The 13,588-nt window shown below is 37.4% G+C and overlaps 1 protein-coding gene across 2 annotated transcripts in view; it reads right to left on the bottom strand.

Annotated features, from left to right (window-relative positions):
- Window positions 1-13,588, bottom strand: part of CYP39A1 (cytochrome P450 family 39 subfamily A member 1) — a 100,712-nt gene that overhangs the window by 71,061 nt on the left and 16,063 nt on the right. For both annotated transcript variants that reach the window (XM_017878069.1, XM_017878068.1), the window contains exons 6-7: window positions 8,979-9,086; window positions 3,810-3,900 (exon numbers count right to left, since the gene is read on the bottom strand). In XM_017878069.1, coding sequence (XP_017733558.1) covers window positions 3,810-3,900; window positions 8,979-9,086 — 199 coding nt within the window. The remainder of the gene's footprint in view (window positions 1-3,809; window positions 3,901-8,978; window positions 9,087-13,588) is intronic.

Here is a 13,588-nt window from a genome sequence, read left to right as displayed (position 1 = left end):
CCACCTCGCCTGGCTAATTTTTTGTTTTTTTTTTAGTAGAGACGGGGTTTCACCGTGTTAGCCAGGATGGTCTCGATCTCCTGACCTCGTGATCCACCCGTCTCGGCCTCCCAAAGTGCTGGGATTACAGGCTTGAGCCACCGCGCCCGGCCTCTACCATATGTTTAAAGAAGAAATAACATCAATCTTTCATAAACTCTTCCAAAAATTAGAAGAGGAAGAAATACTTCCAAATTCACTCTCTAAAGCTAGAATTATCTTGATACCAAAACCAGACAAAGTTATTTTAAGAAAATTATAAATCAATATTCCTTATTAACATAGATTATTCAAAAAAAACTTCAAAATTCTTCATAGAAAATACTAGCAAACTGAATCCAGCAACATATAAAGAAAATTATACATCAAGATAAGCAGGATTTATTCCAGAAATGCATGGATGCTTCAAGACCTGAAAATCAGTTTAAAACATTATAATATAAAACAGTACACTAGGTGAAAGAAGCCAGACACAAAGGACCACACATCATATGTTTCCATTTATATGAACTGTCCACAAAAGGCAAATGTGTCAGGACAATAAGTAAATTAGTGGTCGTCAGAAGCTAGAAATAGGAAATCGAAAGTGACCCTAATGGGTATGGGGTTTCTTTTGAAGGTGATAAAAATGTTCTGGGACTAGATAGTGTTGATGGTTGGAATCTTATACTAAAAGATACTAAATTTTACACTTTGAAAGGGTGAATTATATATAATTATATGTATATGTAATTTTATTTATAAGTTGATGTATATTACATGCACACAAACTTATAGCTCAAGATGACAATCTGAGAACACACTTCTACCTTCCTCTGTCCCAATGTCCCATTAAAAAAAAAATGAAGCCAGATATGCTGGCACACACCTGTGGTCCTAGCTACACAGGAGGCTGTGGCAGGAGGATCACTTGAGCCCAGGAGCTCGAGGCTGTAGTGAGCTATGATCATTCCACTGCACTCCAGGTGACAAAGTGAGACCCTGTCTCTCAAAATTAAATTAAATTAAAAGTGTGCAATTGGAATATAAAAACACAGCTGGAAAACAAGAAAAGCAAGAAGCAGATAACGAAGACTTAGGAAGATAATAAAGACTTAGGCAGATAATAAAGACTTAGATAGAAGGTGTACAGCATTAGTTAGAGGAAGTAGAATCATGAAAAGCACCACCCAAAATAATTGGGGCTAAGCAAGTATCTTCACAAAGGAGCCCTAAAGAAGTTTTCATTTTAAAGTAAACAAATAGAGAACACAAGAGTAGGCTGAAAGGCAGCTATCAAGGTCGTTCAAGAACTAACTGCCTTTAGAAAAGTGGTGTGAGTCTGACCCTTTCCTTTCCCAAGTATTCAATAGTAGTTTTTACCCTGAGATTTGTTTTATTAAAAAATTGGGCAAACTTCCTAGAAGTGAGTATTGAGGCCACAGAGATACAACACTGGAAATTCACAAAAGACATCCCCAAGAAGGAAATGGTGATTTTGCAGTAGACAAGAGCATAGAATGGAAAAACTGCTGTACTGAGTCAGATTCTTGTTCCGTGCCTGTGATGATTAATTATAAGTGTAACTTGACTGGATCAGGGGGTGCCCAGATATTTGGCTAAACATTATTTCTGGGTGTGTCTGTGAGGGTATTACTAGTTGATATTAGCATTTCAATCAGTAGACTGGGTAGGGCAGACTGCCCTCCCATACATGGGTGGGTAAATTTACTCAGGGTTCTCCAGAGAAACAAAACTCAACAGATGAGATGATGGTTAATTCTATATGTCACCTTGACTGGCCATGGGGTATACAGATTAACCATTATTCTGGGTGTGCCTGTGAGGGGGTTTCTGGATGACAGATGAGTATTTGAATTCGTGGGCTCAGTAAAGTAGGCTGCCCTGCCTAATGTAAGTGTGCATCATCCAATCCACTGAGCGCCTGCATCAACAGCACAACATGGGACTTCTCAGCCTCCATAGTCAGCTCAATCAATTTTTTATAGTAAATGTCTTTTGAGCGTTCTCTATCTATGTATCTATTTACATCCTATTGGTTCCATTTCTCTGGAGAATCCTGACTAATACAATGTACTTTAATGTTCCTTCCTTGACAGAATCCTTTGTATGAACACATGGGTATCTTCCTTGATATCAGCCTCCAAAGATCTATGGACTCCTCTCACAACATTTAAATTCCTGGGCTGCTACTAGATCTTATGTATAGATTGATTGAATAGCTTCTATGTAAGTATGGCTAAAAAAAAAAGTTTGATGTATTTTATAAATAGCTTTCAATTCTGCAGTAGTGTCTTATAGACTGAAAGCATTGATATAATGTAGCTGTTACACTGGCAGTACTATTCAAAGGAGCATTTCTTGTGTCAGAAGAGAACAATGGGTTTTTAAAATAATCAGGAACATAGAAAAAGAAAAAAGGTTTTATCTTTCTCCACTAGAACTGGGTTGAAGAGTTCCAGAATCAAGCCTTGTAGAAATTTAGATTAATGTTACACTTCTGTTGTGGCCTTTGGGTCAGTGAGGACCCCCACATTATCCCCATCATCCCCTCTCTACCCTTTTATTTCCTAAAGACCACAAATCTGGAGGACCCTAAGTCAGGAAAAGACTCTAGTGAGGAAATGATAAAGGAGAATATGTGACAATCAAGAGTGCATTGCCTTTTTCCATTTGTAGACATGTGGGCATGTGCCTTTCTATTTGCTTTGTAGATGCAAGTTGCATAAAAGCCAGTTGTCTTATATTCATGAGTGTCTTTCCAGAATCTAACCTGCTAGCATTGTTGGCATTCAATGATACTAATGCTCACCATTTCTATAAGGTCTAGAATCTGCAGATGCATACTCAAGGCTCAGACAATATTACTTAGATATTCATGCTTGCCAAGCCAGTTTGCTTTTTGGTTTAACTCAATAACAAGAAATCCAAAAAAAAAAAAAAAAAATTTTAAAAAAAATATTTTCAGAAATCATGGAAGGGGAGGAAAACCATTAACTGGCATCATACCTTTTGCCCTAATATTATATTGTTTTCTTCCAAGCAAACCCTATCATTTCTTTCTTTTTATATCAGGATACAAAATATGACATATTAAGAAGTTTAAAAAAATCAGCTTCCCAGATAGGTCAAATTATGCTGAATAAACAGGTAGTTGAGTATTCTCTATTCAAGCTTATTTTTGCTTTTTAAAACTGACATCTGAACTAAAGAGTTCAAGGCAACATTCCCTATCTGCAGTTCCTAAATCCTCAAATTTCTAACAACTGTAAGGGATTTTTTTTTTTTTTTTTTACTTGTTTTTTGTTTGTTGTCTTTTAATAATCCTTTGGTAGCAAGCCTTACCTGACCTCTACACTCCCATTAGGGCTCTTCTGTAATATATGGAATATACCCGTATTACTTTTATAAAATCTGAAAAATCCCAAACTTGAAAACTGCGGACATTCATTCAATTGAGGTGAGAAGCCAAGAGATTAGAAGAACAAACAGGTGTATATATATTTAAGTAAGGAAATTAGGCAAATCACAATCTCTATAGCACTAATTTCATCATTTGAAAAATGAAGGAGTTGCACAAAAATGCTTGAAGTAATTAAATTCTAGGATTCTACCTGATCAATTTATATCCTGATATATAACAAATTATGTTGAATTTTGTATTATGTTGATTTTTTATAAAATTATAAGTATTTAGTTTTACCAATAATGTGTGACAAACATGCATTATTAGCTGTGTCTTTCTATATAATTTAACTCAGGTTCAGTACCTGCTTTGCCAAACACAGAAGAGATGCCTTCCATAATGGCCTTGTGGATATCAGGATGAGAAAGGACGTATGCAAGTGTCCAAAATGCAATCTTAAAAAGAAAAACATATGTCAAAAATATGAACTTATTTGAAGGTAAACAAAAGCATAGTTTGTATTAGCCATACACATTTTTTTTTATAAAAGGACGATGTTTAAATTAACCTTAAGAGCACATTAGTAGAAAGCATATTTTGAAAGCAACTAGATATTATGAATAAGAGATATGTAATATATCTCCAAGAAACCAGATTTAGATTTAAATTTTTATTCTGTCACTATAATTTAACTATATAATTTAAATAGATTAAACATCTATCTTCACTAAAAAAATGAGAATAGTTGTTTTACTAATGAGTACATAAAATATTATAAAATTTCAGAAACAACTAGTTATGACACTAAAGAATATTAATCCAAAATGAAAACATTTCTTAAGATTTAATTTCCTTAGAATACAAGTGAATTAGCAAATTTTATATTCTGCAAGTGAAACATAGTAGTTTTAAATAAGCCCAGGAAAACATAGCAGGAAACCATTCCATAAACTAAAGTATGAGAGTATGTCAAAAACAGAATCCTTTTTTGGCTCTGGACAATTAGTATAAAATAAAATAAAAAGGAAAAAAAAAATTTAAGAGTCCTTTCACCTTGAATGCTCTATATGTATATTTGGCACATTTTCTCTCTTGGCCAAATATATTTCAATATCTTTAACTCATTTATGGTATTAGCAAGATAAATCATACTGCTTCAGCATCTTAAAAATTAACGTTTCTCCTCAGGTAGATAGTTTTGCTTCTATTCTTTAGGTACTGTAATAAAAGAAAACGCTGTATAAAGATCATCCAAAGAAGTTTGGTTTCAGCTTTCATCTTTTTTCCTAAATACACTTAATTTAGGAAAGAGGATGTCATCTAGGAAAATTGGGTCCCTGAATGAATCAAGGCATACTTTGACTAAACCCTTAGTCTGTCTCTTTTGTGAGGGAAGCATTATGTACCTTTAAGTAAATACCAATACTCTCCCTCTGTGGTCAAAAGAGGAAGAGCAATTGTCCAAAAGAAGTGCTCAAATAAGCCAAATTCAATACTGTTCATTATTTTCCCTTTGTAACTTCAAATTGATAGTGCAAGGCTAAATATGGTACTGTTTACATAAACAAGGTGAATAGGGGAAACAAGGGTCCTCAATTCAGAGACCCTCTTTCAGGAGTATTATCCAGATTAAGAAAGATTTATTCTAGAGATTATCTAGTTCATTTTTACAGATGATAAAACAGATGCTCAGAGAACTATCTTGTCAGATAAAAGTGCTGAATTATTGAATTCAATTAATAACTACTCCATACTCACTTCATCTTACTTGAAGAGTCAGAGTTCATGTTGGGGATAAAATAGTGATAACACATAGTATATTAGTCAGTTTTCACACTGCTTTATAAAGAATTCCCTGAGACTGGGTAATTTGTAAACAAAAGAAGTTTAACTGACTCACAGTTCTGCATGGCTTGGGAGGTCTCAGGAAACTTACAATCATGGCAGAAGGCAAATGGGAAGCAAGGCACATCTTACATGGTGGCAGAAGAAGTGGGTGGGGGAAATGGTCAAACACTTTTAAAGTGTAAGATATTGTGAGAACTCACTCATATCACAGGGACAATATGGGGAAAACTGTCCCCATTATCCAATCACCTCCCACCAGGTCCCTCCGTTTACATGTGGGGATTACAATTCAAGATGAAATGTAGGTGGGTACACAGAGCCAAGCCATATCACTTAGATTTTCAGTTACGTGAAAGAGATGTTCATAGTTGTATGTGCCTAGCCTAAATATAGTTGTAGAGATTCAATAAAATTGGATACTACTTTTTAAATGAGAAACACAAGGAATTTAGCTAAACTACAAATGGCTGTTACTTTTTTTTTTTTTTTTGAGACGTAGTCTGTCTCTGTTGCCCAGGCTGGAGTGCAGTGGTGCGATCTCAGCTCACTGCAAGGTCCCCTTTCCGGATTCACGTCATTCTCCTGCCTCAGCCTCCCGAGTAGCTGGGACTATAGGCGCCCACCACCATGCCCAGCTAAGTTTTTGTATTTTTAGTAGAGATGGGGTTTCACCGTGTTATCCAGGATGATCTCGATATCCTGACCTCGTGATCTGCCTGCCTCAGCCTCCCAAAGTGCTGGGATTACAGGCGTGAGTCACTTTTTTTTAATGTCTCTTTTTTCCTTAACAGATTTCTGTTTTAATTTTTTTTTTTCTATTTTAAGGAAGCCAAAGTATTTTAAAAGATAAAGGCATATAAAAGAAAGTAAAGTGTTAATAAAAGTTTATATGTATTACTACATCAATAAGCAAGAATAAGTGACCTTGAGGTCTTTGTGCACCCACATTTGGGAAAGGGGTTGAAAACTGCTCCCAACAATACCTATTAGTATTTTGTGAAACACTTCAAGTCCACGGTCAGAGATGGGCAAGAAGAAGGGCCACTCAGCTCACTGAACTGCAGAAGCAGCCACCACAATGCCATTCCATTGTTTTGAAGAGGTAAGAACAAATGAGAGAAAGGGCAAGGAGGAAAGCTCTGTATCTTTGCTGTGTCAAAGAGAAGATGAATTCAGTGTGTTCTTTGGTACTGATTTATCTATTCAAAAAGAGATTTTGATGGAGTCTTTATAACATGCTAGAGTCTTCTACCAATCATGGTAAACACAAATATGTATGAGATAATTCCTGTCCAAAGTATTTTCACATTTAGTTGGGCATATGAATACATATTGGAGAAAAATGAACAAAATGTACAAGACAGTGAGAGAGCAAACACATGTTACAAAAAATAAATGCTGTGGGAGTTGAGAGTGGGATGGAGTAGCAATTGCTACTGAAAGTATTTAGAAAGAATGTAAAAGATGCAGCAGATAAAAAAGGTAAAACGTCAGCTTTGTGATTGGTTTGGAGAAATCTAAAAAAATCATTTAGCAGTCAGAAATTTCTTGGCACTTAGAAATGGTTTTCCCATGAAAATAATTTCATAAATTATAGTTAATGTCTTGGGCCATAATGGAGTCTCCTAGTGACCCAGTGCCTAGCCCAACTGAAGCCTGAGCTCTGAGTCCTATGGACCTTGAGGCAGAGTACAAAGTAGGAGAGAGGAGATAATAGATATACTCTGGGCTCCAGAAAAAGACAGGCCCCACCACATATACCTCTGGCAGGGCTTCTGGTACTCTCAGCAGCAATAAAGATCATCAAACTAGAACAGCAGTGGATACTCCCACTCTGGGGCCTTTAAGCCATCAAATATTTGGAAGCCTATGCTCATTATCAATGGGCCGTTGAAAGTAATGATTGACTGCAACTAGGGAGATAATTTTTGTTAGGGAAGAATACTAGCATTTATTGAAGACCTATGCTGAACCAGGTGCTATTAGCCACAATCTATTTCTTACCACAATAATCCTTACAACAACCCTTTAAGGTAGGTATAGCATTAATCCCATTTTATAGATAAGGGCACTGAGACTTAGGCAGGTTAAACAGTTGGCCTACTGTTACCCAGTGCTGGGAATTGGCTTTGGACCTGATTCTAAAGCCTCTCCAGGATCTCTGCCTGCTCACCAGGCTGCCCCTTGGAGGTGCCAACAAGAGCCAGTGAGATGGAATCTTCTCTAATCATCAGACACTTTCTTTCTGAAATGAATGATTTAAATCCTTACAGACCAGTGCCAAGAACAAATTCCAAAGAACTGACTTAGCCTGTGTCAGATCAATGAGGCTTTTTGTGTCTTTCTTCTGGGGGATATTTCTAACGAGATATTGAAAAATAATTCTTTGACAGGAGTGCCTGTTTTGTTGCTACTTTGGGAGTTGTTTTGATGTTTGCTTTTCAATTTTGCTATAGCTTAATCAGTTTCCAAGAAAAATGCCCACACATATCATTAGGGATAGGTTAAATCCTCCTGTTCAGTAGAAAACAAATATATTTTAAAAGTTTCCCTTTGATTTCAGATAATATAAGTAGCATCTTAGTTTAATGTGAGAACCTCCTGGCCCAGGAAAATGGTGTGCACTGAACATGACGTGGCAGATGAATCTCATGGCTCTAATCTAATTCAAGACAGATTTTAAAAGAAACAGTTTTTTTAGCAGGGCCCGGTTGCTCACACATGTAATCCCAGCTGCTAAGGAGACTGAGGCAGGAGAATCGCTTGAACCCATGAGGTGGAGGTTGCAGTGAGCCGAGATCACGCCATTGCACTCCAGCCTGGTTGACAGAATGAGACGCCGTCTCAAAAAAAAAGAAAGAAAAGAAAAAAAGAAACAATTATTTACGTCTCTGCTCTCTTTAGAAGTATTGAAAGTTCCAATTTCACCAGCACCATTCATGCCAAAACTTGTAGGACCATAATGCTAAGCAATGCAACAGGAATGGCACACAGAAGGAGAATGGGTACAAATGGAGAGAAAGAGCTAATATTCATTGGTACCAGCTAGGCTTATTAAATCCTCATAACAACTCTGTAGAGAAATGAGAATTACCATTTATTGAGCACCCAAGTTCTAAGACCACAGCAGGAGGTTCACGTACATTATCCCTTTTTTTTTTTTTACCTAGTAGGTAAAATAGTACATTATCCCTTATTAGGAAATGGAGGCATAGATAATTTAAATTACCACCATGACAGTCTACAACTATGACTTGGGATGTCTGGATCCAAGCCCAAGTTACCTGAAACTATCCATTTACTTATTCTTTCCAATAAAAGCATGTGGCCAATCCCTATTCATCTTTTCAATAGCAATACTGAGCACATTGGCAGATGTACAAAAAGTGCTCCATAAACAGATGTTGTCTACAACTGGCCCCAAAGGGCAAGCTTTCCCCTCATCCTGTGACACTACCTTTCAGAGGACAGAATTTGCTTGGGATCTGTTTTGTCTCCTTTGTAACCTAATCCGATTTCATCAGGCACTCAGTTTTGGTTTTTATCGCACAACTAAATCCACTGTAGTTTTTTTTTCTTTTCCATGAGTGAAGAGTGGAAAAAAGAATGGAAGAAAGAAATGAAGGGAAAAAAGACGAAAGGACAGTAGAGAGTAATGTAACTCATACTTTACTAATATACTTACAGGAACGGCATTAGACAGAGAAGCCCAAAGCAGTAAGAGCCCATAATTGGGTGAGTTTTCCTTACTTGTTTCTGTCTCTACAATGTCCAGCGTAGCTTGCAATAATGTCTGTAAAGAAATAAACACTGTCAAACCATGGCTATGTGACAAATATTGATGTTAATAAACAAGAGATCATGCATTTGTCTTTAATATGAAAGATATCATTTCTGCCATTCCCAGGTTTTGCGGTTTGAGGCATGTGAAGGGTTTTATGTCCTTACTGTAGTATAGTAATTAGGAGTAGGGATTCTGGAGCTTGACCACCTCACTGCATTTGTTCAAATCCTGGTTCAGCTATTTAAGAGCTGGATGACCTTGAACAAGCTACTTTAATCCCTCTGTGCCTCTGTGTCCTCATCCATAAAATGTTCATAATATGGTACCTACCTCATAGGATTGTTGTGAGAATTAAATGAGTTAGTACCTAAAAAGTGCTTAAAACAAAATCTTTCAGAGGGTACAGTGCACTTTGGATCTCTACTTTACCAACCAAACTGAATTGGCAAATTGTGTGTTATCATCTCCGCCCTCCACACTGCCCTGGAATCCCTGTCTTATAAGTCTCTGCTCTTAGGAAAATGCAAGCAATAGAGAAACACAGATCTCTGGAGCATTCAGAAAACTCCACCCCCATTCACCATACAGATTCTCAGCCCATATGCCATGGGAGAGAGAACTGTCAACTCAGAATATTATAAATACCACAATACTCTAAAACCATGCAGAGAACTGACATTTGACTTGAATAGTGACAGCTCAGGGCAGGGCCCCATCTAAGGTTACCTACTATGGTTGCTCCCAAGTCACCAAACAAATCCCATTAAAGTATTTTCTTCATAGGGAGGTTTCCCCAGATTTGTCTTTGCTAGTGACGGCTCCCTATCATGGGGAAAAATTCAGACACTGTAACATTTTCATTAAGTTACTCATATACTTTTAATCTTAAATAACTTATGTCTAGGTGATAGAAATAATGGGAGCTAATATTAACTCACTGCTTGCTAAGGGCAAGTGCCATTTTAAGTGTATTGCAAGTATTTAACCCATTTAAATCCTCACTATAACTCCAAGATGCAGATACTACTATCTTTTTTTATTTTTAAGAAAAGATGTTTACTTCAGAATAGAGCATGGCAATGGGAATCTGCACGCAATAGTAAACTACGTGTGTATTCGGAGAGTCAAAGGAGAACAATGATTTTTAAAGGAAAAAGTGAGAAGAATTACATAATTGTTGTGCAATCATTATCCTTGTCTACAAAGATCAACAACAATATTGGACAGGCCAGTTGCTAAACAGGTTTTCCCGTAGAAGTATTTTTGTACAGGCTGTGATGGCCTTTGTGCAGGTTTGTCATTTTTGTAGAGTTTTCTTTTTTTTAAATCACGTATTCAAGCATGAGAACCCTTTCTTCATGACCTTCCCTGGCTCTATTTGTCAGTTTTGTTTTTTTTTTTTTCCTTAGGTTTGGGGGTACAGTTCAGGTTTGTTCTATAGGTTAAATCATGTCACAGGAGTTTGTTATACAGATTATTTCATCACCTAGGTACTAAGCCTAGTATGCAATAGTTGTTTTTATCTGTTCCTCTCCCCCTTCCCAATCTCTACCCTCAAATAAGGTCCAGTGTCTGTGGTTCCCCACAGATACTATTATCTTCACCATTATGCATATGAGGAAATTGAAGCACAGTAAAGTTAGGGAATTTTGCCAGGGACATATAACTTGAAGGGGGTTGAGTTAGGATCCCAACCCTGTGAGTCTAGCCCCGACTCCAGAGCCCACACTCTAAGCCACCAGGCTATATTGGCCCCATTAGAGACACAAATCACAACTCTCACGTATTAGGGATTTGGAGAACTACATTGTACCACAGCATAGTAGCTTTGCTTCAGACACTATGACACAGGAAAAAAAGTTTTCAGTCACTAGCATACACAATACACGATAAAACAGAGACTGATGCTATTATTTACTAAAGCTTACAATTTTTCAAGGGATTAACTACTCTAATCCCTAGCTTTCTGGGTTTAACATTCTCAGTTTTCCTGGTATTAAAGTTGTGAAAATAAATAATAAATTACTTGTGAAATGTGTAACACTATGCTTGGCACAAGGTAAGCATCCCCAAAAATGTTAGCTAATGTCTTATTATTGTTTTTGTAATAATGGATTAGCAGAATTAATAGTTTAGATATGAATTTCATTTACTGCTTGTCTTTATCAAACTTACAATGCAAGTTGTCACAGGACAAAGTTTATACCTCATGAAAATCCTATAGATATATTTCATTATTTTGATATGTTATTCTGCGACACAGTCATAATTTTAAATGAAAAACACTAGTTTAAGATATATCTAAAATAACATGGAAGAAATCACAACATTTTCTGTTAATGATGGAATAAAATGTATATATATTTTTTAAAAATGAGACTCAACTTCTACCCAGTCTTCTGCTTCACTAAGTCACTGAAATCTATTTATGCAGTTGAAGACAACAAAATCTTTTAAATTTCTTCTTAGCCCACACTTTTTTTTTTTTTAATGTTAGTATAAAAACACAAGCTCGGCCAGGCACGGTGGCTCATGCCTGTAATCCCAGCACTTTGGGAGGCCGAGGCAGGTGGGTCACGAAGTCAGGAGTTTGACAAGGGCCTGACCAATATGGTGAAACCTCGTATCTACTAAAAATATAAAAATTAGCCGGGTGTGGTGGCACATGCCTGTAGTCCCAGCTACTCATGAGGCTGAGGCAGGAGAATTGCTTGAACCTGGGAGGTGGAGATTGCAGTGAGCCGAGATCGCACCACTGCACTTCAGCCTGGGTGACAGAGCAAGACTCCATCACAAAAAAAACAAAAAACAAAAAACAAAAAACAAAAAAAAACAGCGACACAAAACACACACACACACAAGCTCAGTGTGAACACTGCTAGAGGAAAACAGAGCTGCGATACATCAAAAAAGAAAGTTAAACTGCTCATGGATGTTCAAGTTGAATTCTCTCCTAAAGTTTTAAACACTGGATTAGCTTCAGCAGAATTCAAATTTTGTTTTTATTCAGATAATGATATGGTTTGGCTATGAAGCCACCGAAATCTCATCTTGAATTCCCACATGTTGTGGTAGGGATTCAGTGGGAGGTAACCGAATCATGGGAGCAGGTCTTTCTAGTGCTGTTCTCGTGACGGTCAGTAAGTCCCACAAGATCTGACTGTTTTACAAAGGGAAGTTTCCCCACACAAGCGCTCTCTCCTTTTGCCTGCCACCATCCACGTAAGATGTGACTTGCTCTTCCTTGCCTTCCACCATGATTGTGAGGCCTCCCCAGCCATGTGGAACCATTAAACCCCCTTTTTTTTTTTTGCCCAGTCTCGGGTATGTCTTTATCACCAGCATGAAAAGGACTAACATAAAAGAGAGTTAAGAGTACCTATGATTAAAAATACCTCATTTCTTCAGAGTAAGAAAAATAAATGCTCTTCCAGAGGTATTGTTGGTAGGAAATTTTACTTTTTTTTTGAGATGGCGTTTCACTCTGTTGCCCAGGCTAGAGTGCAGTGGCGCAATCTCAGCTCACCGTAACCTCTGCCTCCCGGGTTCAAGCGATTCTCCTGCCTCAGCCTCCTGAGTAGCTGGAATTACAGGTGCACACCACCACGCCAGGGTAATTTTTGTATTTTTAGTAGAGATGAGGTTTTACCATGTTGGCTAGGCTGGTCTAGAACTCCTGACCTCAGGTGATTCACTGGCCTTGGCCTCCCAAAGTGCTGGGATTACAGGCGTGAGTCACAGCACCCAGCCTTGGTAGAGAATTTTAACCGGGAATTTAAAAACTCTGTTTGCTAGGCCCATAGATTACAGATCTATTTGGGTACATCTTTTATATACATGTGCTTTTGCCCCTAAGTCCTGAAAAATGATGCAAAGAACATGTGTGTTTGTCTGGGTTGTTTATAAAACAAAAATATTAGCTGAAACACAGTTTGTCAATGAAGGGCCTTCCAGTATGGCTTCCTATTGCCTTTACTCAGGAAGGAGATACCTAAACATTCACATAGTCTTTTTTCCTAAGGCCATCTTCCTTTCTAGTTTTAAGCAAAGCTGTTTGTGATAATACTTGCTGTTTAACTAAAACAAACAAAACTTTTGATGCCATCTTTAAATATAAAATATTTGAAGATATTTTTTAAATGATGATAACAATGATAAGCTCCTATCCAGTCCTCTGTTGTCAGCACTTTACAAAAACTAAATCATTTAATTCCCACAACTTTATGAGGTAGGTGAGGAAACTGAGGCCAAAAGACTAGGTACTGTGCCCAAGGTTACACAAGCAGTGACTGGATTTGAGCCTAGGCAGTCCAGACCAAATGAAACCCAGTCTCTGTGGGCAGACCCTGGCCTCAGACAGTTTCCCGGAGGTGATTCTAATGAGCAGGCAGAGGTGAGAACCATTCATTAGCAAGCATCTGAACCAAAGGTAAGGCTTGTTAAAGCAGATTGTCTACCTCAGAGGTTTTTGTTTGTTTGTTCGTTTTTCAGACATGGTCTCGCTCTGTCAC

This window comes from Rhinopithecus bieti, unplaced genomic scaffold, assembly GCF_001698545.2.
Source record: "Rhinopithecus bieti isolate Rb0 unplaced genomic scaffold, ASM169854v2 scaffold_9981, whole genome shotgun sequence".
Classification (NCBI taxonomy): domain Eukaryota; kingdom Metazoa; phylum Chordata; class Mammalia; order Primates; family Cercopithecidae; genus Rhinopithecus; species Rhinopithecus bieti.
The sequence above is the reverse complement of the archived record's forward strand: the minus strand, read 5'-3'. Positions and strand labels throughout refer to the sequence as shown.